This window comes from Hemicordylus capensis, chromosome 7 (assembly GCF_027244095.1).
Source record: "Hemicordylus capensis ecotype Gifberg chromosome 7, rHemCap1.1.pri, whole genome shotgun sequence".
In the NCBI taxonomy this organism is placed as follows: Eukaryota; Metazoa; Chordata; class Lepidosauria; order Squamata; family Cordylidae; genus Hemicordylus; species Hemicordylus capensis.
This window is the reverse complement of record NC_069663.1, coordinates 28134336-28159742: the sequence shown is the minus strand read 5'-3', so window position 1 is coordinate 28159742 and position 25407 is coordinate 28134336. Positions and strand designations below refer to the sequence as shown.

General features: G+C 54.0%; 3 protein-coding genes across 8 annotated transcripts; 1 reads left to right on the top strand and 2 right to left on the bottom strand.

The window, feature by feature from the left end:
* Positions 1-1565: 1565 nt before the first annotated feature.
* On the bottom strand, positions 1566-6696 carry LOC128332642 (suppressor of cytokine signaling 5-like). Of its 6 annotated transcripts, XM_053267182.1 has the most exons (4): positions 6163-6696; positions 5351-5400; positions 4046-4112; positions 1566-3806 (listed from the first exon to the last, which is right to left on the bottom strand). In XM_053267182.1, exon 4 carries the CDS (start codon positions 3760-3762, stop codon positions 2491-2493), a length of 1272 nt encoding a protein of 423 aa, XP_053123157.1. In that variant the 5' UTR covers positions 3763-3806; positions 4046-4112; positions 5351-5400; positions 6163-6696; the 3' UTR covers positions 1566-2490. The 6 variants fall into 6 exon arrangements, with proteins under 6 accessions (XP_053123157.1, XP_053123160.1, XP_053123156.1 ...); XM_053267185.1 differs by lacking the exon at positions 5351-5400; XM_053267181.1 differs by lacking the exon at positions 4046-4112 and having other exon boundaries at positions 5351-5480; positions 6163-6695.
* Positions 6697-7476: 780 nt separating this feature from the next.
* Positions 7477-16763, bottom strand: PAF1 (PAF1 homolog, Paf1/RNA polymerase II complex component). The gene is made up of 14 exons (XM_053267864.1): positions 16504-16763; positions 15735-15764; positions 15556-15648; positions 14374-14495; positions 14014-14080; positions 13375-13476; positions 13036-13141; positions 12096-12164; positions 11187-11290; positions 10695-10811; positions 10213-10341; positions 9523-9628; positions 8710-8797; positions 7477-8289 (listed from the first exon to the last, which is right to left on the bottom strand). Exons 1-14 carry the CDS (start codon positions 16551-16553, stop codon positions 7832-7834), a joined length of 1641 nt encoding a protein of 546 aa, XP_053123839.1. The 5' UTR covers positions 16554-16763; the 3' UTR covers positions 7477-7831.
* A 129-nt stretch (positions 16764-16892) lies between these two features.
* Positions 16893-24299, top strand: MED29 (mediator complex subunit 29). Its single transcript, XM_053267865.1, has 4 exons — positions 16893-17316; positions 21455-21513; positions 21615-21699; positions 22369-24299. The coding sequence occupies exons 1-4, from the start codon at positions 17032-17034 to the stop codon at positions 22594-22596; spliced, it is 657 nt and encodes a 218-aa protein (XP_053123840.1). The 5' UTR covers positions 16893-17031; the 3' UTR covers positions 22597-24299.
* Positions 24300-25407: the final 1108 nt, after the last annotated feature.

Sequence of the window (25407 nt, the reverse complement as noted above, 5' to 3'; positions counted from 1 at the left end):
CTTTCTTTTTATATGCTTGGTTTATTTTATTTATTTTGATTTTGTTTGGGTGGTTTACGGTTTGACACACAACTGAAATGCCTGTTGACATTGCAAATGTCATATCAGAGAGAAGAGCTGTATCATTGCTGTTGCCACTAGCTGCAAGGCAGTGGGACTCCAGTGAGGAGTGTTCATGTGAAGGGAGATAAGCCGCGTCGTGGGCTGATCAAGCAGGCGCACCTTGCTGGAGTCTCAATCTTGAGAGCGAGGGTTCAGCCAGAAGCAGCTTCTTCCTGTAAGGATGCCCTAGAGGACCATGGCCCTGTCCCACATTGTGTGCCTTTGCACAGCTTCCAGTGTGTTCAGTTGAGCTTCTGCAGGAGACCTTGCTGGTGGGTTGTGCCTCCTTCGATTTTCCATCTTGTGGCAGGCTCACCCTGCCCCCAGACATGTTCAGAGAGGCCATGGGAGAATGTCTCAGCACTCTGCACTCTTTCTCAAGATTTTCCCCCTTCTCTGTTTGGACAGGAAAGGGGAGATTCTCTCTTCTGCTCCCCCAACCCAGTGATTCCCTCTTAAGCTTGCAGATGGACTGAGAAGGACTTAACGCTTTTGCGGGAGTAGAAACTAGGAAGTGGAGAATCTGGGCCAAAAGAATGAAGAGTGCGGAGGTATTGCTTTGCAGACTCTCCCAGGGAACCTTGTGTGAGAGGGAGGGCAATTCTTTTCAGTGAGGAGTCCACCAATGATAGACCAGCTTCCCTGCCCTGCTCAGACACAGGTGAGCATGTGGACTCTCTTCACCCCAGCCCCAGTGGGTCTCCTGGACCAGAGGAGCTCAAGCAGAGGGAGACCCTCTACTTCTGCTTTGTTTAGATTTGGTCTCCTGCCCATCAGCCATCAGGGCTTTGGAGACACCCCCCCCCCCAGCTGCTTTCAGGTGCACCCTGCATGAATGACTGGTGGTAGTGTTTTCCTTGAGGAAGGGAGGAACAGAGAGGAGGAGGCTCCTGAACGACAAAGGGGTCCAGCCTGGCATTCTCCACCCTTCTCAGGCAGTCCCTGCACAGCCTGTGGGGTGCTCTCTGCCTGTGACTTCCAACCAGCCCCCCTTCCCTGTGCTTTTCTTTGTGCCTAATAGTGGGCCCCAAAGCGGGAATGGGTGGGTGGGTGTGGGGTGGCCTGAGGGGTAGTGGCACCTCATCGAGGTTTGCAGGTCATGTTCCCTTTTCCCAGGTGCCACCGCCACCCCTTGAGCTAGCCCTGCGTGTCAGGGTTGCAGCAGGTGGGAGGGACCATGTGGGCCTGTCCCTTAGTGGTGTATTTCCTGCATCTGCAGTTGGGCCGCTTTGGTGCCAGAGGCAGACTCGCCCTGGGCAGAGTCACTAGCACAAGAGAGGGGAGGCCCTTAACGGTCCTTGTCCCAGCAAGGCAGGCAAAGGTCCTGGAGGCTGCACTTCTACCCCAAGGCCCTTGGCCAGAGCGGCCAGCTTCTGTTTCCTTGGCTCTAGCAGGGCCCCTGGGTCGTGCCCACATCCTTGTTATGATGCTTAACGACTAGAGGAAAAAGTCAACTGCAAGCATTTTTAGATACACACCAAAAAAGGTTGCTCTTTAATCACACACACACACACACAGAGAGCAGCAGCAAATTACTGAGAAAGTCTCCTGGCAGTAGTAACTGGGGGAGGAGGAAGATAGTGCTAAAGCCCACCCACCCAAAGACCCCGCTGTGGCAACTTGCTCTCATCAGCAGGGCCATCTAAATAAGACCAGTGTGTTCGCCCTCACCAAGCAGTAGCAAAGGGTCTGTGGGGAGGAGGCAAGGAAACGGAGGTCCAGAGGACAGAGTTCTGAATCCTCATTCCCCAAACGTTTGTGTGTGTTCATGACTTGGAAGCCAACACTGCCTCCTCTCCTCCACCCCCCCGCCCTGCATCGTTGTGCTTTTTGTTCCCGGTGCCCACAATGGCAGCCTGCCGGCCCATCAGGCTCTGGTGTGACCTTGGGAATGGAAATGAGTCTGTGAGGCCCAAGGGATCATGCAATGTGGAGAAAACCAGACTTGGGGGTGGAAGGCCTGTGGAGAATGCCTGCCCCAAGCTGCTGCTGCAGCCTGCATCAATAATACTGCGGAGGGATGGGTGGGGATGGTGAGTGTCTGGCCTAACCCAGGGACAGGCGCTGGGCTCCTTCAGGATGGCGCAGAGGCAGCTGGGGCGTGCCCTGGGGCTTGTGCGGGCTCCAGCCGCCTGCCCACCTGGCTTGAACCGTCCTCTCTCCAGACGCTTTTGGCTCCCCTTCTGGTGACAAAGGCTTCAAGTGTGCTCAGCAGCCCTGGAGAGCCACATGAGACACGATTCTGCATCTGGAATCAGAGCCGGTGCTTAGGGACGCACAGGTTCACAACCCTGGAGAAATGGGGGGGTGGGAAAGCCCCCGGGCATGCCAGGAAAGAGACCAGGAGCTTGGGGGCTGGCAGTTGGTGATCGGGGCAAAGGTCCCGGGTCAGCTCCACCAGGTGTCCAGGTGCCGGACTCTCACCCTTTGCTTATAGTGGTACTCTTTGAGGTACTCCTTCAGGGCGCTGGGGATGGGCAGGTGCCCAATGCCATCGTAAGTGGTGCAGCAGGTCACCACGGCCCGGCAGAGGTGCTGCAGGCCAAAGGGGAAAGTGCGGTTGACTGGGATGGAGAGCAGGGGCTCAAAGAACATGCAGACGCTGGGGTCCTTGTAGTGCTCCAGCAGCCCCGTCACAGTGGGCGCGTGGAAGACACTTGGGTCGTGCACGTCGAAGCTGAAGTTGTGGTTCCACTGCTCGATGCGGGCGTGGAGGGAGCGTCCGTACCGCCGGAAGCTCACGGAGAAGAGGTAGTCCTCCTGGGCAGAGTCCCGCAGGAGGAAGGTGCCTTCCGGCTTGCCCTCCAGCAAGGCCTCGGCCTCATAGCGGTCCATCACGCCCCAGTAGCAGGGCAGCTGCGTCAGCTGCAAGAGGTCCGGCACCAGGCAGTGAATGTAGTCTATCTGTGTGTGGACCCGTAACCCCTCCCTGATGTCCGGCAGCACGGCGGAGGCCTCCTCTTCGTCTTCGTCCTCCTCCTCGTCCTCCTCACCTTCATCCGCAGTTGCCAACAGGGCCCGGCCGGGCCCGGCCAGCTCGTTCATCCCATGCGCAAGCTTGGGCCCCAGCTTGTAGAGGGGATTGATCTGAGCAGTGACCTCGAAAGTGTGGATTAAAGCATCTGGGGGTGGCTCCACCCCTTGCTCGATGCTGATCCGGCGGCGCTCCCGCAGGCGGTCGTCTTCGTCTTCTGGGGGAGGCGGGGCCAAGGCCTCGTGCTCCGAGACAGGCGCCGTGTGCTGCTTGATGAGATTCCATGTGCGGGCCAGATCCGAGCCTGGCGGGAAGGGGCAAGTGTCCAGCATCAGCTCCCGGAGGTGGATCTTGCGTTGGGAAGAGAGGTCGGGCGAGCGCGGGACGCTCTTGATGGGGAAGCACTGGCCCACAGCCGCCTGCAACTTCTGCCGTAAGGAACGACCCGTCGCTTTGCTGGGCTCTGCACCTGCTGGGCTCCCGCCTGCCCCGCTCGGCTCCTCCAGCGACGGCGGCTGGCTGTGCCTCTCCACTCTAGCCTTCCAGCGACCGCTGTGCCGCCCGCCACCCCCACCAGCGTCTGGCTTCACTTTCGGGCGGGCTCCACCGTCCTGCGACATCGTCCTCTGGGTGGAGTCGCAGCTAGAGCCACAGAGCGGCGTCTGGGTGCAGAGCAAGGCGGCCATGGCGGGGCCCAGGGAAGCGCATGATGCAAGGTGGCTGCTCAGACCTGGCGTGGAGAGAAGGAGAGGGCACAGTACCATCAGCCTCTCCCTTCACTGCTTAGCCCAGCTAAGAACCATCTCCTCCCTCTACCCTCAGCTGCCACCTTTTAAGTAGTTAGACAAAGGTGTTTTGGGGTTTTTTTAAAGAACGAATTTGGGTTGATTAGAGGCGCTTTGATGATTGAGCCAATTTTTTTTAAAAAGAGTTGTATTTCAAAATAAGTGCTTATAATAGTATGCATACCATCTTAGAAGAGGTATCTTGCTCCTCTGCCCAGACAGGAGGGAATGCCTCTTGGGCAATGACACACCTAGCATCCAAAAACAAAGAGGATGTGGGGTTTTTTTCTGCTACAGAACTTGTTTTTCCTCTTGGGCAAACAAAGTGGATTGATCACCTAAAAGCCACGCACAACTGACTAAAATATCTTTAATTGGGGTGAACCGAACCTCAACCCATAGGACAGTGTTCTTAGTGTAAGGCCTGGGTACTAGCAGCAGCCCCCGTCAGCCCGAACTACAGCCCCCTGACGAATATAGTTCATTGGCTCTCGTGAACTTTTGTCCCAAGCCGAATCCGCTGCACAGTCCCCCTTCCTGGCGCCATGTGGAAGTGAACATTCCCAGCAGGCAGTGCTGTGTCCAGCAGGGGGTGGGGTGGGGGGCGCTCCCTTAAGGGATACGGAGCCCTCTTGAGCCCCCGCCCCATCTTGGAACTGGTAGGGGCAGCCCTTCCCAGGGCTTTCCCTGCAGAGCTCTTGAGGGGGGGGCTCCTCCATCTCCTTTTAAGGGCCCTCCCAGCACTGAGGATTGGGAAACGGCTCTTGCACTGAAACCCTTTTTTTTTGCCCAAGGGGGGCCCTTGCTTGGAAAAGAGTGGAGGGCCAGAAGTGGAGGCACAGGGCAGGCCCAGCTCTGTGCCCAGGAAACCTGAAGTGCCACCGTTTAGCAAAGCCAAAGCAAAGCGATGGCCCGAGTTGCTGTCAGCCACAGGAGAGGCAAAGAACTGCAGGGCCCGGGGGCCTCCCACACCTCGCCGAGGGGCTTCCCCGCCCGAGCTGCGCACTCACAGCCTCAAGCGGGGCTTTGGGGCTGGTCAACTCATCCGTCAACCACGGGGGGGGGGGGCAGGAAGGGGCACTGGCTCCTGGGCCACACGCGTCGCACCTGAGCAGGAGGACAGCACCGACCTTGCTAAGCGGGACCACCCCCTGCCCCCTGCCCTTGACTGTATTAATGCACATACAAGTTTTTTCTCCTGCCTTCCCTCCAATCAGCTTCAGGGTTGGGGTTTCTCTTCTGCCCCCTTTTGCTCTGACGACAACCCTGGGTGGCAGGTGACTGTTCCGAGTCACCTGTGCATGGCTGGGGTGTGTGTTGTGTGTTGTGTGTTTGTGTTGTGTGTTTGTGTTCTGAAATGGCTTTCAGTCTAATGAAGGGATTCCCAACCCTGGGGATGATGGGAGTTAAGTAACAGTCCAACAACAGCTGGGGACCCCTAATCTAAAAGACCCCAGGGATGGGGGTAAGGCCAGGTGCTGCCACTTACCTAAGAGTAACTGGCATCCACTTCCTCCAGTCCCCTGTGTTTGGATGACCCTGGAGCGCAGTGCCAGAGCAAGGAGAAGCAATCTTTAAAAGCCCGTAAATCAGCCTGGCGTGGGTGAGCAGTCGGGCCTCTAGGCATGTACAGAGTGGCTAACCTCCGCCAGCCGTTCTCCCCAGATTAGGACGGGGCTGTCTTAAGGCAGGCACGGCCCTTATTTGGCACCGGGCCCACTAAGGTCACCCCAAAGGCACACCCCGAAACCCAACGCCTCTCTCGCCCACACCCCGCATTCCTCGCCCGCTGGTTCCCGGCCTCCCCCCTTCAGCAGCGGGGCCCGTGCCTAAAGGAAGGGAGCCCCCGGCAGCCACGCCCTCCTTCCTCCTCGTGGCACGCGGGGCTAGGAGGACCACTCTGCACATGCTCAGGGAAGCTACCCCGGGCAGGAGGAGACAGGTGCTGGGGCGAGACAGGGCGCCGGTTTCCAGCCCCGCCGCGACTCCCCTCCCGGCTCCCTCGGCTGCCCAGGCCTCGCCATCCGGCACTGCGCAGCAGCAGCAGCAAGGGCCACTCCGGCCCCCGACCACGCGCCTGAGCCCCCCTCCCTCCCTCCCTCCCCCCCCCCAAGGGCTCAAGGAGGCCTCCCACCGCTCCCTCCAACCTGGTGGCTGCGCGGGGGCTCCTTTCCCTCGCCCCCCCCCAGCTGTGCCCCAGCAGCGAGGGCGGGCCCCCAAGCGCGCCGCCGCCGGGGACCCCGCGGAAGCCCCCCGGCCCCTGCAGGGCTCTCCTCCCAACCCTGGGGAGCCCCGACGCACCGCTCCAAGATGCCGCCGCCGCCGCCGCCGCGCTCCAGTCTGGGGCCGGGCCGGGCGGAGAAGGAGCGAGGAGGCCACTTCCTGGGTGGTGGCTGGAACCGACGCCGAGGAGAGGAAGCGAGCAGAGAGGGCCGCCCCCTCGCCGAGCCCTCGCCGCGCAGCGCCGCCAGCCGCCGGAGGGGCAGCCCGGGCAGACGGCCCCGGCTGGGTGTCCTCCTGGCCTCGGCGGCGCCCGCCCGCCCGCGCGCTGCCTCCTCGCCCTCTTCCGAGCGGGGGGCTGGGCTGGGCTGGGCTCCCGCGCTGGGGCCGCCGCCAGGAAGGGAGCCAGGCGCTCCGCACGGCCGCCCGCGCAGCGCCCGGCCTCACGACGCCCCGTTGCTGAGCAGGGAGCCGAAGGGCCTTCCGAAGCGCGAGCGGGGTGGCCCCGGAGCCAGCCCAGGAAAGGAGAACCCCGGAGTGCCGGCTCTGCGCGCACCCCACCGACATTCTGAAACACACACACGCGCGCGCGCACCCCGCCTATATGGAGTTCAGGGGTCTCCCCCATTTGGCAGCAGCCCCCCCCCCCGCCCCGCCGCCTTTTCAGGCGCACCACAAGTTGACACCCAAGTAGACGCAGACAGTGCTTCGGGTTGCGCGTGACTCCGGAGCGGAGCCAGCAGAGGGAGCCATAAGCAGGACAGCCGGTCGTTGCTTTCCAGGAATCCCCTTTCCCAGGACCCCTCCAGCCAGAGGAAGGGCGAGACCCCCCCCCCCGCTCCCAAGCAGCCCGTGGGAGGCAGCGGCTTAGGCCAGGTCAACGGTGGGGCTCCCACCATCTCCAGCCTGCTCCGCCCAGCCCTGAGATTCAGCTTGATGAGATTCACCCGGCTAGCTGGGCAAAGAGGCACCTTATAACGTGGTGATTCTCTTTATTGAGCAGGGGGAGAGTAACTAGCCCTATCCACCCCCAGTACAGCATCCCTCCTGGCTGTTAGTGTCTACCTTAGTTTGGTTTTTAGATTGTGAGCCCCTTTAGGGACAGGGTTCCATCCATCTTATTTGTTTGTTGTTTCTCTGTGTAAACAACCCTGAACCATTTTTGGAGGGGCGGTATAGAAATCAAATAATAATAATGAAGAGTTGTGTGGGACACAGAAGCTTGTATTCTCCTCCGTCAATGCAATCATCATTTGACTTGCTTGACCTACAACCACATATCCATACAATGCAAGCAGGGGCACTCATTTCCATCCCACATTCCCTTCAACACAACCCAGGGAAACTCAATATTGAGACAGGCCCCCAACACAAAGAGACCCTAGATTCATGGGAGAAAACAAAAGAAATCCCATCTTTATTGCAAAAAGGTGAGCTGCGATAGCACACATTATGTACAGCAGGGAACAGAAAACACAACAAAAAGGACAGCAAGAGCACTAACACACACACTCACTCTCACTCCTGTGGGGGGGACCCCATCTTTCTGCACTAGGAACCTGGCAATAGTTCTGTGCCAGCACTGAGGGGAGTGGAGGGAGGGGATCCTGGCATCTGCTCCTTGAGCTCCCCAAACTGAACAAGGACTGGCAGCATCGCCAGCTCCGATCAGCAGCAAGTCATTCCCAGGCAAGGGGTCCACTCATACTCCGCCGCAGGGCGTCTGATGCTGCCGAACACGGGCTGCTGTTCAGTCGCTGTCGCTGCCCTCCTCGCTGGACTCCGAAGCCGCCTCGCTCGCACTGACCTCCCCCTCTTCCTCGTCTTCATCCTCGTGGTTAGAGCGGTCGCTGCCGCTGAGGAGAGGGCTGCGGCTGCCACGGCGCTGCTGGCGCCGGCTCCCTCTCCCCGCGTTGTCCTCCTCCTCCTCCTCTTCCTCACTGCCACTCTCCTCTTCTCCCTCCGGCTGGCCGCCCTCTAGCTCAGAGTCCTCCTCCTCGTCGTCGTCGCTGCCAAAGATCTCCTCCTTGTCTCGGGCCGCCCGCTCATCCTCCTCGCTCTCCTCGCCGCCCGCGACCTCCCCTTCGCTGGCCTCCCTCTCGCTCTCGCTGGCCGAGCGGCCTTCCTCCTCCTCTTCCTCCTCCTCCTCCTCTTCCTCCGCTTCGCTGGGCTCCTTCTCACTCTCGCTGCCTTTCTCCTGCTCTTCGTCTGGGGCGAGAGAAAAGTGGACACAGGGATCAAATGAGACCCCAGAGGCAGCCAGGTTTCAGAGGGGCAGGGGGCACAGCGCGCCTGTCCCCACTTGCAGGGAGGGCACATCCTTCCCCTACGTCTCCCCCACCCCATTTCCCTCCTTGTCAGCTCCAGACTAGCCAATGATGACAGGGGAAGGGGAAGGCAGGAACACCCCCTTTAAGAAAAAGGATCTGGGAGAGGGTGCAGCAATTTCGGAATGTACCACCTGAGACCCAAAGTGGAGGGCATCCTTCAAAGCAGTTCGCCCCCGCCATGCCTAGTAGCAGGATTAAACCTAGCTAGTGCCAGAACTTGAGAAAGTGGGCGGGGGGGGCGGGGAGGAGGAGGCAGGTGCTCCACAGAAGAAGACTCTCCCCCACCCCCAGCAGGTACCTGATCCTTGTGCCTCTTTGCCCAAGTCCATCTCTTCCTCCTCCTCTTCCTCTGGCTCATGGTTCTCCAGCTGAGCTTTCCGGGCTTCCTACAGGGGAGGGAGGAGAGACCCAAGGCTCAGAGGGCACGCAAAGCTCGGAAGGAAGGTTAAGAAGCCACTCAAATCCCACCCCCACATCCCTGAACCCCAGTACCCCATTCCTGTGTTCTGATCCACCTAAAAAACGGCCTATCAGCTTAGACTGAGGAACATCGATCTAGCCCAGCACACCCCCCACCCTGCCAACAGTGGCCACCAAGAGACCTCCGGCTGTCCGTTAAGTACCACAAGATGGAGAGGGCCTTCTCCCAATACCTGGTACTCTGGGTATGCTGTCTGGGAACCTGGAGGTTCCACACAGTCATCATGGCCGGGGTGCCAGAAATATTTCCAAAACGTTGCAGCCAAGGAGAGATGGGGCTCAGAGGGCGCCAGGGGAAGGAGGGGCCCTGTTCTTCTCAGTGCACGCTGGCCTGTTCCACCTCCGAGACCCCGCTTTGTTCTCAGCACATGAACTTTTGTGTCCCCGCCCAGGGCTAGCAGCCACTGTAAGACTTCTCCCCCATGAATCCGTCTAACCCTTTATCTTGTGGCTTTTTTTAAACAGTTCCCCATTTCTAGCTGCAGGGAGGGAGTTGGTTCCAGTGGCCTGGAGTGGGAGAAGCTCTCGGCCCAGACTCCTGGATTCTCCTCTTCCTCCATCCATCCATCCAGGGAGTTGCCCACCCCTTGAAGCGCTTGGGCTGCCCGCTGGGCCTTCCCGCCAGCCATACCTGCGCCTCCAGCTCCTTCTCATTCATGTCTCTGTGCTTCACCACCAGCACAGCGTTGGTACCCGACTGCACGCCAGCCTTGGCACGCCGCTTGCTCAGACGCACCCTGAGAGGGAAGATGAGCACCGGGTTAGGGAGAAGCAGCCGCCCGCCCTCCCCTCCTCGCCAGGGTGGCGCTCCCAAGTTGCTGAATGTGCGCCTGGAGAACAGGGGCAGCCGGACCTGGAAGCCAACTCCTGGTGAGGATGGCCAGCCATAAGGAAGGAGCCGTTTCCCATGCTGCTGACGTCCGCACAGTCCTGCACTGTTCTCAGTGCTGGGAGGGCCCTTTAAGAGGGACAGGAGAGCCCTCCCTTAAGGGCTCCAGGAGGAAAGCGTGCTGGGGTGGGAGTGGGGTGGGCCACCCCTCCCAGCACGCCATGCTTGCCTGCCAAGGTGGGGCAGGGGCTCAAGAGCGCTTATGCCCCTTAAAGGAGCCCCCTCAGGGTTGGGCAAAGAACAGCATGGCATGCTGGAAACGGTCACATTCAGCTTTGCAGAGGCCCCATAAAGTGAGGGGTTAGTTAGAGTAAGTTAAGAGCACTTGCCTGGTGCCGACTCTCCTTAGAGCCGAGGGCGACGTGACCAGTCCGGGCATCACTGTCCCCACCCCAACAAAGCCCCCCAAGCCCAAGCCCCCCTCCTCCTCACCTGGTCTCCAGCTCGTTGTAATAGACGCCATCGCCCTCGCGGAAAATGAAGAAGTAGTTCTCCTCGTAGCCTTTGCTGGCCTTGTTCTTCACGTTCCAGTTGTACTCGCGGGCAATCTTATATTCATACCTGGCGGGGAGGAAGAGGAAGATGAGTGCCCCACAGACACCTGCCTGGAAGAGGAGGAGTCCTCCTGGAACCCTTCTCACACATTTTACTTATTCAATAGATGTAGAGGTGATTGAATACATTCAATATAGGTTTATTGAATACGTTAAAACATGCCTTCCGACAGGTTTGTGTAGAGGGACTCTCAATACGAGAGTCCCCACTGGGCCTCTGAAGTGATACAGCCCACAAACAAGGTGACCACCCTGGTCGGGAACGAAGCTGCAAGGCTTGGGCTCCCTAGGGCTGGCGGGGACACTCCTTTTTAGGCTTTGCCCAGACCACCGCCCACCCTCACCCCTGACACCACGTACACATCCTCGGGGGCATAATCCATCTCCTCCTCTTGGTCACGTTTCCGTTTCCGCATCGTGTCATCCACAGGAAGGAAATATGCCACAAACTGGTTCCCTTCCTCGTCCATCATGCCCCTGCAGAGGGAGAGGAGGACAGGCTGTTAGTGGCCGGAATGGAACGGGTTGTCCGGGGCAGAGCATGGGCTCTGGACGTGCAGGCGACCAACCAGGCTCAAACCCAAACGTTGCCCACTCAAGAGGCTCTCCCACCACAGAGCCGGGAAAGGACACTCTTTACCCGAGACCCCGGAGTTTCGGGCCAGAAGGAACCACGGTGTGAGGCAGCTGCACAGGCTGCTCATGCATGGCCAGAAATGTCTGGGTCTGGGGTTCCCAAGCTTGGAACCACTGGCCGTGATCAACAAGCACGGTCTCCATGGGCTTGGGTGTGTCCATCACCCTCCGTGGCTCGGCATTCCCTGCAGGCTTTTCAGACATATGGCAACAAACCTGATCATAGCCTGAGACATCATCTCGAGGGCGGCTGAACCACTGGTGTCCTTGGGTGCTGGGTCAGAGTCAAAGATGACCTGAGCACAGGGGTTGATCCACATCTGGAGAAAGGGGACAAGAGGAGGCGCTGAGAGCAGAAGAAGCAACCCCAACGTGCATACAGGGGTTCCATCCCACCCAGTGCAACCCCCCCTTTTCCATCACACTCAGGTTTCAGCTTTAATTGGCTTTAAACAGTTTTTAATTGCTCTTTTAATTATGTTGTATTTGTTGTAAGCCACCCAAAGAGGTGGGATTGGGGTGAGAACTGGTTTTGTGGTAGCAAGCATGACTTGTCCCCTAAGCTAAACAGGGTCCACCCTGGTTGCATATGAATGGGAGACTAGAAGTGTGAGCAGTAGAAGAGATTCCCCTTAGGGGATGGAGCTGCTCTGGGAAGGTTCCAAGTTCCCTGACTGGCAGCATCTCCAAGAAAGGGCTGAGAAAGATTCCTGCCTGCAACCTTGGAGAAGCTGCTGCCAGTCTGGGTATCCAATACTGAGCTAGATGGAGCAAGGGTCTGGCTCAGTATACGGCAGTTTCCTATGTTCCTAAGTCAATAAAGCACATCTTGGGTTCCATCTAGAAGGGCTCTTATTAGGTTCTCAGGAGCTTTGGAAACACCAGAATGCTGGTCTTTTCTACACACCACCTGCTCCGCTCCTCTTCTGGTCTCAGGGTTAAGGCTAAGCTGCCCTTACCACCAATCATGGTCACAGCATCCCAAACCTGTAGCTGTGGGGCAGCCCCCTGCCACCCTCCCTGAAGTCCTGCTTCTCCAGATCCACCACAACACATGATGCATGCATCAGCCCAGCTCAGTCAGTTCCCCCATCTTTATGGAAACGCGCCTCAATTTCATCCTACCTTGAAGTCAGGGAATACAGGCATGACTTCCACTGGGGTAACCCGAGGTTTGCTGTAATGCTGAGAGATCTGGAGACAGAAATCCTCATGGTGAATAAATGGTGCCACCCAGTGAAATAAGACTTTGTGGATTATGGCTTGTAAGTTTTAGTAAGTAGCTAATGGCTAGGAGTGTGCATGGACACTCCACAGTTTACCACAGTTCATTCCAAATTCAGACTGAAACACAGGTCCCTGAACTGGTTTGGTCGAACCCACCAGGCCGGTCAGGTCGACAAACCAGCTCGAACCGCAATCGAACCTGCCTAGTTCACAGCAGACCAGTTTGTGGTCGAACTGGTTCTGCACATCCCAACTAATGACCAGAAGCAAACAATATTCCTGAAGCAAAAATCATTCTATCTTGCTTTGAGAAAAGGCATATAAGCATCACAGCAGGAGATGCATTTCCTCCTATATGAGAGAAATGGGAGAAGTCCTCTTCCTAAGGAAGTATTTGCCAACTGCAGTCTTTCTATTAAAGGCAATAACATATTTTAAAATATCTGCTGCCTACTGTCAGAAACACCATTTTAAGTCCCTGAGGCTAAGGCAAGGGTGTCCCTCACATCTGGGGGCCCAAGGCTGAAAATCCCTGGGCTAAGGACACAGAGAGTCTCTTTAACATCTATCCTCAAGTATGCAGCGCACAAACAAAGACCCCCAAAGCAGCAGCTGGCTTTCGTATCCACAAAACGACCTTTTTCCTGAGGGGTGGCAGTCTGAAGCCAAGAACACGGGTAAAATCTGTTCCTCTCACAAACATGTAAACTTTGCAGTTAGGGGCTGAAATGTCCCCACTCCCAATACCCAACCCCAAGAGTTCCTTCTTTAAACCTTATAAATGCACAAAATTGAGACATTTCAAAATACAGGGCGGGGGCACCCCACGTGAACTCACCGATTTCTGGGCATCCTCAAAGGTCTTTTCAATGGCTGCGATCTGGCTGTCTCGGTCTTTGTAGATTTCCTCCTCTGTGAACTGTTGCTTGACAGACACACCAATCCTGATTGGGACAGGAAAAGTAGAAAGAAAGAAAGAAGCCTAACTTATCCAGGCAAAAGAGGAGGATGAGAGCCCTCACGAGGGACTTGGGAAGCCACTTTCACAGGCACTTGCAGAAGTGATGGCAGCCACGGTCCAACGGTGCACTGCCCTCTAGGTTTTCTACAAGAAAAGCCACGTAACGGTATACATACAGCTAAAACATCACCCAAAGCACTGAACGCTTCTACTTACTTAACCTCTGGCTTCTCATTGGAGACACCGTAGCGGTTGAACTCTGTGGAGATGTATTCAGTCTTCCTCATCCATGGCACCACCTTGGCGTGCTGCTGGGATCTGCGAGGGCAAAGAGAGAGAAATGGCAAGCATCTGTGTGGGTCTCCACCTCCCTCCAGAGGCACCTCTGAGCACCGCCACCCTCGAACTGCCAGAGCCAGCACTGTGCAAGGACAGCCCTCAACAAACGCAAATATCATCTCAGTAGCCAGGACGTATCCCTCTCTCAACACCAGCAGAAGTCAAATTATACAAATAACTCGATTTCTACTAAAGAAGGAGAATGATGCATTCGCATAATTCAAAATAGACTGCAGAGTTTCGTAGCACAGAACAGTTGTGTGGGTTTTCCCAGTATACCCCACTCTGACTACTATCTTTAATGCTAGTACTATTTAAAGCCTGTTTAGTGTCAGGTGCTGGACAGAATACAGAGGCAACAGACAAAATCTGCAAAGGCCTGAGGGATATGGTTCTCCCAAGAGAAAGACGGTGACGGAGGGTGCGTGGCAAAGGGATCCAAAAGAGGTTTCCTTGTGGGTGTCTGCAGCCAGAGGGTGCTGTGGCATTTGGAGTGACAACAGGTGAGAGCATTACCTCTTGGAGCTGGTTGGCGCTTGGATCTCCTCCTCCAGTAACTTCTCATCAGCTGGATCCAGGAGAACTGCAAGAGGAGCCCATGGTCACACCAGCTTGCTGCCCACATTCACACACACTCAGAACCCCCTGGGTACTGTAGTGACACTGTTGCAACTGGCTCAGGTCATGAGGAACATATGAAACTGCTCCCTCTAGTTCAGTATTGTCTTTTTATTATTTAAACAAATGTTAGGTTGGTTGGTTTTGCATTCTTAATGCAAGGGATTATCCACCAATGAGACACATCTAATCAGAACCTCATCATGCACCATTATTAACCTTGCCGCATGCACAGACCCCTTTCCACCATTCCCTTACCATTGGGGTCGATGCGGTACGTATCGGGGTTGATCAGATCTATGGTGACCCCCAGGTCGGGCTCAGTCAGCAGGTCGTGCTTGTGTTGCTTCTCCAGAGAGGTGGCTTTGTACTGGACAAACCTGGAAAAGATGTCGCATTGGGTTAAAAACCCAACAGCAACTATTCCAAAATAAGCAAACTCATTCCAGTTGTGTATCATGGGCCTGATCGACTATGCTTGGTCTATCACCCAATTTTTTAAAAAGTCTCCATTAACTAATAAAGTGACCAATTAAATCTTCATAAAAATGCATCTGAACAAAACAAAGACTTCTGAAGGGGAGGGGAAAACCACACCACTTTGTTTTTAGACAACACTTGCAGGATATTGCATTCCACCTCTAGTTTCTCAAGTACTTGCATTAAAAAGATAAATATTTTAGAAGTCTGCAGCCCAATTAGTCTGGGATACCTTTTTAATTGATATAATTGTTTTTGATTGGTTAATCTAAGTGATTAAATCTAAGCGATCAATCTACTAAGCAATGAAGTCCTAAATATATGTTATTATATATACACAAACAAGACACATAAGCTTTCCATTTATACTTTAATACTAGTCTAGACAGACACAATTTTCTCCACCCAGTATGGCTAGCTTTGTTTCTTTCGGCTCTAAAAGGTTTCACCGTGCTTGTGTGTAGAGATGTGCACGGAATTGGGTGGGGGTGGTTTGAAGGTGAGGGGTGTCAGACTTTAAGGGCAGAGGAGGGTGCACTTACCCCTCCCTCCATTTTTCCCCTGCCAGCGCTGTTTTCGTAAAGTCCTTTGGGGCGGCAGCATACCTCCCTACCACCCCTTCCCCTCTTCGGCCGGAAGTGGCCAGAAGTACCTGGCGGGTGCAGGAGGACGAATGCACATCTCGCACCAGATACTTTTGGGCCAGCCAAAGTGGGGACGGAGCGGCAGGGAGGTGCATTGTAGCCCCAAAGGACTTTACAAAAACCAAGCACAGGCAGGGGGAAATGCACCCTCCCCCACCCTTAAAGTCCGACACTCCCCTGCCTTTGAACCTCCCAGTGTTCAAACCTGTTCGGAGGCCCGTAAAAGGGCCTCCAAACAGGTTCGTACACATCCCTACTTGTGTGTACACATGCATAAAGACAAACAAACTCTATTTGCAATCTTTTCTTTGCTCACCTGTTCTGGTCAAACGGGTATGTGATGAATTTGGGGTCAAAAGGGATATCAGGAAGACTATTACAATACTTGACACGGCACACCACCCCTGATCTACAAAGAAAGGAGGGAGATATCAGTCCGCCGGTCCTGAGCAGAAGCACAGAAGAGAGAGACAGAGTAGACTAGGAGTGTCTTACCTCTCCGGAAGCGTCCGGTGAGAATTGGGCCTGCAAAAAGATAAAAGAACATGGTGTGTGTATTATACACAATAGCAGTCGTCAAGCACATAAGAGAGAGAGGCTGATTACAAGTATGTAAGACACAAAAAGTGAGCTGGTGTTGCATAGGGGCAAAGAAAAGGTACAAATCAGCAAGGCCCCCTGCCGGAAAGTCACGAGGCAGCCCTAGGGGAGGCACTGTCACCCTCGCCCCCAGCCATCTGCAATGAAGAGGGTGGTAGTAACACTTGTGACCTACTGTACAAGGTAAAGAATGACAAGAAGTGCCAAAGTTCCAGATGGACACTGTTGTGCTGTTGTTAGTATTGCCGTTATGAGGAAGAAGATATTTATTATTATTATTATTATTATTGCCTTACGATCAGCCAACTCAGGAGCCTGCCCAAGACCATTCTCCACACTACATGCTCATTTCAGAGGGCAACCTCCTCGGGGCAGGGACTTGGACTTTTGCAAAGGGCCATGCACACGGAGGAATCCACTTATTTATAGCTCTACAATCATAATCATAATCATAATCATCTTAGGAGGGAGCCCAGGAACCTCCTGCGTTAGGGAAAGGCAACGCACCTGCTGCTTGGGAACCCAGGAGTCCGGGCTCGGTGGTCTCCTCCACCGCTTGAGGGAGAGACGGGGAGGAGAGACAGGCCCACCCGCGGCCCCTCCCCTTCCCCCTTCCCCAGGGGACCCAGGCGTCCGGGGGCGGAGGGGGCGACGACGCCCGTACCTGTGGCCCGCCTCCTCCCGCTGCGCCTGAGTCTGGATGGTGGGCGCCATGGCGATCCCGGGAAGGAACAGCGACAGGTGGGCGGAGCTTACGGGTCACTTCCGGACGAGCCCCAGAAGCTTCTGGGAAACGCAGTTCCAACCGCAGGCGCACACAGTTCTACTTCCGGTCTCCCGGACAAACAGAAGTGGTACCTGTGCATGGACAGCAGGAGGGGGAGCGCGCTTCCTGTAAGAACACCGCAGAGACTTTCTGTGGGAGCGAGCAAACTTTTTACGGCGGGGGGAAAGACCTCAAGGATGATGAGGGGGCCAAGCATCCCGGGAGCTCCCCGCGCAATGCATACTGGGAAAGGCAGTCCGTGGCTTCCATGAGGCTTGCGCAGTGCATGCTGGGATCCCCCCCTCCTATGCCTCCCTTGCCCGCAAGGCACGCTGGGAATTGTAGTGTGGGGTCGCCGCTCTCTTTCGGGCGGCCGCGTTGCATGCCGGAAGCGGTAGTCTCCTGGGGTGGAAGCCGGGAGGGAAGATGGCGGCGCCTCAGCAGCAACAGCAACAGCAGCAGCCACCGCCTGCCTCCCAGCTGGCTCTACACCAGGCCCAGGCGACGACCTCCCCGGCCGCAGGGGTGGTCGCCGGGCAGCAGGCGGCGGCGGCGGCGGCTGCTGCTGCTCAGGTAGCGGCGGCGGCGGGCGCAGCGCCCCTGCAGGTGGGCCAGTCTCCATCCGGGCTGCAAGTGGCCGCGCAGGCGCTGGAGTTCGACCCTGTCCAGCGGTTCCGCTACTTGCTGCCGCAGCTGAAAGAAAGCCTGCAGGTAGGCGGGGCCTGGTTTCCAGGGAGACGGGAGCTAGGGAGGCGGTTGGCTGCGCGGCGGGGAGGTTTCCATGGTGACCGCAGGGGACAAACTGGGCCTGCGCGGGGCTTGAGAGCGTTGTTTTCATTGGCTGATGGTCCCTAAGGGGTTCCCAAACCTGCACACTTCCCCTCCTAGATGTTGCTGGACTACAACTCCCATCATCCCCAGCCAGATGTTGATGGACTACAACTCCCATCATCAGCAACATCTGGGGGAGTGCAGGTTTGAGAACCTCTGTCCTAAGCTAAGATCCCGCTGGGCGGTTCCCAAAGCCCATCCGGGCTACCATCCTTTCCCAACTCGGTTTCCCGGGGAAGCCCCCAAATGGGTAGGGAGGCCCTTGCCCCTTGTTTCAGCTGGTGTGGAAAGATAGAGTGCCTCTGAACATGGAGGCTCCCTTTAAGCTGTCATAGTCCATAGTGGACAGCCTTCCTTTTCTGAGAACTTTCCTAATCTGCGCTTAGGGCTGTCTAAACAGGTGTGCATTTCCACACCCCATGGCAGTGAGTTGTGCATTGTGTGACATTGTCCGAGGTCAACCGAGCAAGCATGCCTCTGAGTTTTCAGCCTCCACTCGTGTTCCCGTTCTCACCCGTGAATCCTCTTTAAAATCTATTGAAGCGAGTGCCCATCGCGACATATTGTTCCATCAGCTAATTGCATGAGGAAGGGCTTCCTTTGGCTTATGCGAAGTCTGCTAGTCACTTTCACTGCGTGAAAGTGAGTGACCCTCTAAGGAGAAAAAATTCTCTTTCTTTGAACCGGGCATACATTTATAGCCCTTCCTCATGTTCTTGCTTGCTCATTTCCCCCCCTCAAGCCCCAAATACTTCATCCTTTCCTCCAGTCATGGCTTGTCCTAACAAGCCAGGGTGGAACCCAAGGAGGCAACTCGGGTTGGTCCTCCCTCATGCATGTGCTGCCCACAGGCTGGCCATTCATCAGGTAGAGCTGCGCAGCTAACCACGCAACTCTGCCTGACAAATGGCCAGCCTGCAGAAAGCACAACTCTTAAGTGGGACAGGAGAGAGAGGAGCAACCCTGGCTGCCTCTTTTGGTGCCCCACTGAATGTTTGACTTGGGGCACTTTGCCTACGAAAAAGGTATGCATATTCTCTCACTCTAGCCCTGGCTTCCAAGAGCCAATCTGAGTAAAAGCAACCCTCATTTTATTTATTATTTATTTATTGTTCGACTGATACACCGCTTTTCATTAAAATAATCTCAGAGCGGTTTAGAATATAATTAAAACAATACATAATTAAAATACAAAACGTACAGTAAATATAAATATAAATATAAAATCTCTATTTAGAAATTTTAAAATCTATCAAAAATAATAATACGCAGAATAAAGCAGCAGCAGGAAAAACAATACTTTCATTCAAAAGCCTGGGTGAAGAGCCACATCTTTACTTGTTTCCTAAAAACTCTCATGGAAGCTGAGGAGCGGATGCCAGCTGGGAGAGCTTTCCAAAGCCTGGGGGCAATGACTGAGAAGGCCTTGTCCCGCGTGCTCGACAGCTGAGCCTCTCTCACCATCAGTATGCAAAGCAGAGCCCCCTCTGATGATCTTGTCAAGTGGGCAGAAACCGTTAGGAGCAGGGAGTCCTGCAGATGTCCAGGGCCCAAACCATTGAGGGCTTTAAAGGTCAAAACCAGGAGCTTGAATTGGACCCGGAGACAAATTGTTAGCCAGTGCAGCTCTTTCAGAATGGGTGTAATATTATTCCAAACGGGCAGCTCCAGATACAGTCATTTGCACTAGCTTCCCGCAGACGGGATCATCGGAGGGGGCTGTGCTCCACGTGTCGACAGTGAGAGAAGCTCAGCTGTTAAGCACGCAGGGCAGGGCCTTTGGTATGTTCATGTACCAAAGGTGTGCTAAGACACTTTCTCATTATATATTCTCTCTGAATATAGAAAGAGAGAGAGGGAGAGAGAATACAAACAAACTACATCTGCTTTATAGTTTGCTTTGTATTTGCTAGCGTTTTATTTAGAAATTGGTTTTGTTTTGGGATTTTTTTCCATTTCCCCCAAATGTTTTTGTTGACTGGCTTGTTGTATAAAATAATGTTTCCTTGCTGGATATCTTTGTTCCTCGGAAGGGGAAACAAAAACAAGCAAAGAGATACATTTTAATCTAACTTTATCATTAGCCCATTGGTTTGGATTCTTCAGAAGATGTTGAATCCCTAGAAATAAACAGAGAAATATTTAAAAATGCACACAAAAATTGTGGCTTAGACCGACTAGGGAAGCAGCTGGAATGAAACCAGTCTGGCAGTCTTGCAGACAAGGGAAGCCCAAGAGAGAAGTAACTTACTCAAGGCCACAGGAGGAGTCTGTGGCAGAGGAGGGACCTGAAGCCAGGTCTCTCATATCCAGACAGCTCTTTCTACACATGTCATTTCAAGAAATCTAGTCCTTGGTTGACAAGTTAATGCATGTACATTATCATGAAACCTAACCCTAATATTCATATTAGGCCTCTTTGCACATCATGTTGCACACATGTGTACAGGCACCTGTAAACACATGTTCATGATAATGTACATGCAGTAACTTGTCAACCAAGGACTAGATTTCTTGAAATGACATGTGTTGACCAAAACATGTGAATAACTGTGCACATGTACAGATAAACAGTTGTGTACACAAGCACACAATAAGTGTGTTGAACATAACATCTACAGTAAATAAGGCTACTGTCTCTTGCCATTTTGGAGTAGATTGCAGCCTCCTCTTGAAAGACTGCCACTCTGACCCTTACACTTCACTCCCCTCTTGAAGCTGGGATGCAAGCCCAAAATATCTGGATTGCCAGTCTTCTCTGGCTGAGCCAAGCTGACTCTTTCACAACGCAGCCCTTTCCTCCTCCTCTAACAAACATGTGGTTTTTCTCTAAAGCCATTTCCAAGTGTTTTATTTTTAACAGCACTTTAAAAACAAACAAACCTCTAAGCCGTTGACTCCTTCCAAAGGAATGAAGCATCATTTTTTGCCTAAATATATCATATGCTGAACCATAACTTTCTGTGGCAGGGGTGAGCGAAGGGGAAGCAAACAGGAATCCCGTGGTGGGGTGTGGAATGGATGCTTCACCAGCAGGCCCAGAGCCAGGGCTTCTGGTAAACGACTCAGCATGGCAGGCAGAGTGGGCGGCCGGCTGGATCGCAGTCCTGGTATCTTCAAAGCCTTCAAACTGAAACGGAAGAGAACTGCACACTGCCAAGAGCCTGACTGGTTCTGGCCTCTGATTTCCTGTCCTTTCGGGATCCGGGAAATGAAGCCGTGCCTCTCGGAACCTGTGTGTGTGTCTGTCCGCACGCTCTATTTGTGCATTAGCTCTATGTGATCTTGAGGGTGGGTGGCCGGCCGGCCTGCCCGCCCTGGGCTTGTCTCCACCCTCTATGGAATTGGGGGAGGGGGGCAGCAGAGTGACACTGAGATTTCATCTAGCCACACTTTTTGTCTGCCCCAGGTTCTGTTCTGAATGTCAGGCCCACACCTCCACCCCAGAACAGGCAACACCATCATCGGAGATTCCCACCCCTCCTCTTTCGGTGCTTGGAGGTCCACCGCTCCCCTTTGAGAACTTGGAAATAAATATTTCCAGCTCTGGCAACATGCAGGGTGCCCCTCTCAGCATTCAGTAACCTCCGAGGTGAAAGGAATCCATTCAGAAGGCTTGAACCCATTTCCCACTCCAAAGAGCGTGCTTGTGGAGTTAGGAAAGGGAGACCTCTGGGGCAGGGTTGTTTGTTATGTGGTTGTCCTGCCCTCCCTCCAGCCTCTCCCATTTTATCCTTGCAACAGCCCTGTGAGGTCGGTGAGACTGAGAGAGAGCGAGCACAACTTGCATTGCATAATTTAAGAAACTGCTGACATCCCATATGATCACCAGAGCCACTTTTGTGCCCAGGCAGGTGCCCAGTCGCCAGTGGGGAAGGAAAAAGCCTGTCCACGGTACCCACCACAGAGTGTGGAGCTTCTCTCTTCCACACCAGCTCTACCCTCCATTCCAATCAAATGTGTGGTCTTTTGAGCCAATGTGCTTCTCTTTATTTCTCCCCCGCCCCGCACCTTCCAGAACCTGATGAAAGTGGCTGCTCAGAACTTCGTTCAGAATACCAACATCGACAGCGGACAGTGAGTTTCTGCCCCAGCATCTGGTTCTCTTCCCACCCCCCACCACCCCAAGTTGTTGTTGTCTTCTCCCCAGTTAAAAGCGGGCTTCCTTCCCATTCCAGGAAAAGTAATGATGGGGCCGTGCAGAGGGTTGACAAGAGCCTGGAGGAGTTCTACGCCTTGTGTGATCAGCTGGAGCTTTGCCTGGTGAGCCTCCCTAGACAAATAACAACAGCAACAAATATTTATATACTGCCTTTCAACAAAAGTTTCAGAAGCGGTTTACATAGAGAAATAACAAATAAATAAATAAGGTGGATCCCTGTCCCCAAAGGGCTCACAGTCTAAAAAGAAACATCAGAGAGACACCAGCAACAGTCACTGGAGGTCCTGTGTTGGGGGTGGAGAGGGCCAGTTACTCTGCCCCTGCTAAATAAAGAGAATCACCACGTTAAAAAGGTGCCTCTTTCTCACAGTCCCTCTGCACTGGCAGCACTTTGGGCTAAGGGAATGTCCCCTGGTTTGGCTGTGGGGTGGAGGCATGGGGTTTTTTTGGGGGGAGGGGGTTGGGTCACCTTTTTACACAATGCATAATTAATGGGTGGTCCTTGCTGCCAGAAGATGAGGCGATGACCACCAGTTCACATTCATGGAGGAGCGGCCTGCCAGTGTCAGCGGTGATAGCTAAATGGAGCCTCCATGTTCAGCAGCAGTCTACCTCTGAATTGCTGCTGCTGCTGTGGTTGAGGGGCATGCCGTAGGGGAGAGTTGTTGTCTTTGGGCTCCCCAAAGTTGCCCGATGGGCCACTGGCCTGACCTGCCAAGGCCGTCACCCAGGCGCACTCATGTCTTCTCCTTCTCCCCACCTCTTCCCAGCGCCTGGCCTACGAGTGCCTCTCCCAGAGCTTCGACAGCGCCAAGCATTCCCCCACGCTTGTGCCGACAGCAACCAAGCCGGATGCGGTCCAGGCAGAGAGCCTGCCCTACACTCAGTACCTCAGCATGATCAAGTCCCAGATTTCTTGCGCCAAAGACATCCACAATGCCCTGCTGGAGTGCTCAAACAAGATCACCGGCAAGGTGCCCTCTCAGGGTGTGCTGTAGCTCCTGGCACCTCCGGGACACTCCTGGCCAGAAACTGCGCGTTCCGACTGGGGGCTGGGAGGCCAGTCCCTGACTTGGCCAGAAGGGGGCGGTCCTGCCATCACACACAGGCCCTTGATCCCATCCCTTCCTCCCTTTCCTCTCACTCATCTGTTTCTCCCCCCCCCTCCAACTTTTGTATTATTTAAACATTAAATTGAGAAATTTGCATACAGAAAGGTTCTCAGCCAAATTGCTGATTCCAGTATACCCCCGCAACCCCTCCCATTTGAGGGAGATGGCTGGTCAATAGAGTTTCTCCATTGTGTCCCATAAATGGTATGTCAGTCTGTCCACCCCAAGAGTCTCTGCTTTTAATGAGGGATAGACATACCGACTTCTCCGCCTGCTGCGGCTTCAAGCGTTACCATTCATTTCTTGCATCCCCTCTCAGTCCCTCTTCTTCTAACCTCTCCTCCGCCTCAATGCCTAGAACTGTTTCCCCACATCCTGTCCTAAAGACCATGACGTGAGTCCTCCTGGATGCCTTTGCAGTTCCTGAAGAGGATTTGGGTCCATCGGGGTCCATGGTGCTTTTGTGAACTGCACCGGAGCGCTCCCATGCCCTGGAATTCTCAAGACGGCCAGCCAGTTTTCCCCTCTTGCATCAGTGGGACTGACTCTTCAGGGCCATCTCGTAATTGGAGAAGCAGACCACTGCCAGCTTCACTCCCTGTGCTCAAAATGGGGGCTCCCAATGCTTTGCCTGCTGATTTTCTGCACACAGACACACGGACCCAAAATCAATGCTGTGGAGCATCAGAAACCAATCTCCCTGGAAGGCAGCAGGAGAAAGGGTGTCCGTTTCGATCCAGCTCTCCTTTAAGTCTTGTACCTTTGGCTTCATTTCTAGGGGTCGGGGGCTGTATAGACTATATATATATATTGATTGTGCTTATCATTATAAAGGAAAGGCTTCCTGGGAGTGGTGCGGGCTGCCAGATTTGGATCTTCCTTTCCCAACCATCCTTGGGCGTGTGAATTCAAAGTCCTTGCAGTGCGGTGGAATCTGTCCCAGGTGTCTTTGTTCGGCTCTTCTCCCCACCCTGCCAGTTCTTGGTGGGTTTTCTCACCTGCTTACTGCGGGAGAAGAAACCTATGAACAGATCGTTGGGGAAAGCTGATCCTAAAAGCAGTGCTCTTTGAAACGGGTGGAATCGGCTGATAAAGGACAGGAGAGCTTGGGCTGAGACCAGCACATGAGCAGCGTGCGTGCACACACACTTGAATGGGGACACCATCTGCTGAGTCGCCCAGCAGTGTTATTCCTCCTCCTCCTCCTTGCAAGGCTGAGGTGTTTGTCTTCCCCCCTGTTTGTGTCTCCTCCTCCGTTTCTCACTCGCTTTGCTACCTGCTTTTTTGTTTGAGCGCCTGAACTGGAAATCGGAAACTGAGGGGCAGCCCAGAAGGAAATGTGTCACGGCTGAGAAGAGATGACACGTTCCCTTGTTGTTCTTTAATCCTGTTATGCAAGACTTTCATAGTTACTGGCTTTGTTTATGTTGAGTGTGTGTGCGTGTGTCTTAATTAGTACAGGGAGAGGAACATTGCCTTTTTCGGAAGTTTGGATTCCTCTTATGCCAGCACTATGGTGCTATCTGTTTGTACAAGGATGTTCCTGGAGGGGCACACACACAAAAGAAATTAAAGGTGGAAAGTTCTCATTTTGCCTCGTATACCCCCTTCTGTTACAAACCTTCACCTCAGATACCTCAGAATGGAGATTGTGTGTACCTGTGTACACAGAGATTTAAATGTCACAGTTATGAAACAGGCTACTCCACTTACTGATTTACCTCCAGACTGTTCCTCATTAATTTATTTTATTATTTATTTATTATTGAATTTCTATACCACCTAGTATAAAACTCTCTAGGCGGTTTAATGAGCCAGCTTCACTGGTTTCTTAATTTCAGTGAGACTGCTTATGGGTAACTTAGTCCGGGTGTATGCCAGTGACGGGAGTAGCCGTTCTTATAACGATTAACCTTCAACTAACCATTGTTAAATAACTACACTATTAAACTATAATACATAAATCTGTGTGTGTATGTATACACACACATATATCCATTTAAGCACACAAATTTAAGTGTTACAGCTGTTCCAACCACTGGCCAACCTCAAGTTACTTTTAAGGAGTCTTGTTGAATTTAATGGGACAAGGTTAATTCTGTTAATTTCCGTGGGCGCACTTGGTGCTAACGTTCTGAGCCCTGTCAGTCAGGCTGAGGGGGAGGGGTCTGCTGAGGTTCAGCATGTAGCCAACCAATCGGGTCATCTTGGTCATATTCTTCACCCTCCCCTTCTGCAGCAGACATGTAGCTGAGGACCCGTCAGCTTCGAACCCGCATTCCTCAGATGGGGAACAAACAGCACGGCTGCAGTGTGGGGCAGTAGGAAGACTCAGAGGACCCCCTGGGAGCCTGTCAAGTACCCTTGTTGGGAACCCATTCCTTGCTGGATCAGACCCAAGTCAATTTATTCTAGCAGTGAGCAGGCAGAAGCTCACAAGCACAGCACGAGGGAGATGCCCTGCATCCGGTAGTGAGGTATCCTACCCCTAAACATGAAGGAGGCTCGGGTTAGATACTGTCCCTAATGGTGGTTGATAGATCTCTCTTTCCTAGTCTCTTAGCACCCTTCCACACACGCACCCGTCATCTGCCTTAGTAGTTTTGCCCTCCAAGCCCAACAGGGCGATACACACATGAATTTGGATCCAGGGTGTGGACCAGCAGGAGGCTCAGCAGCTGAGAAGCCCAGATCTGG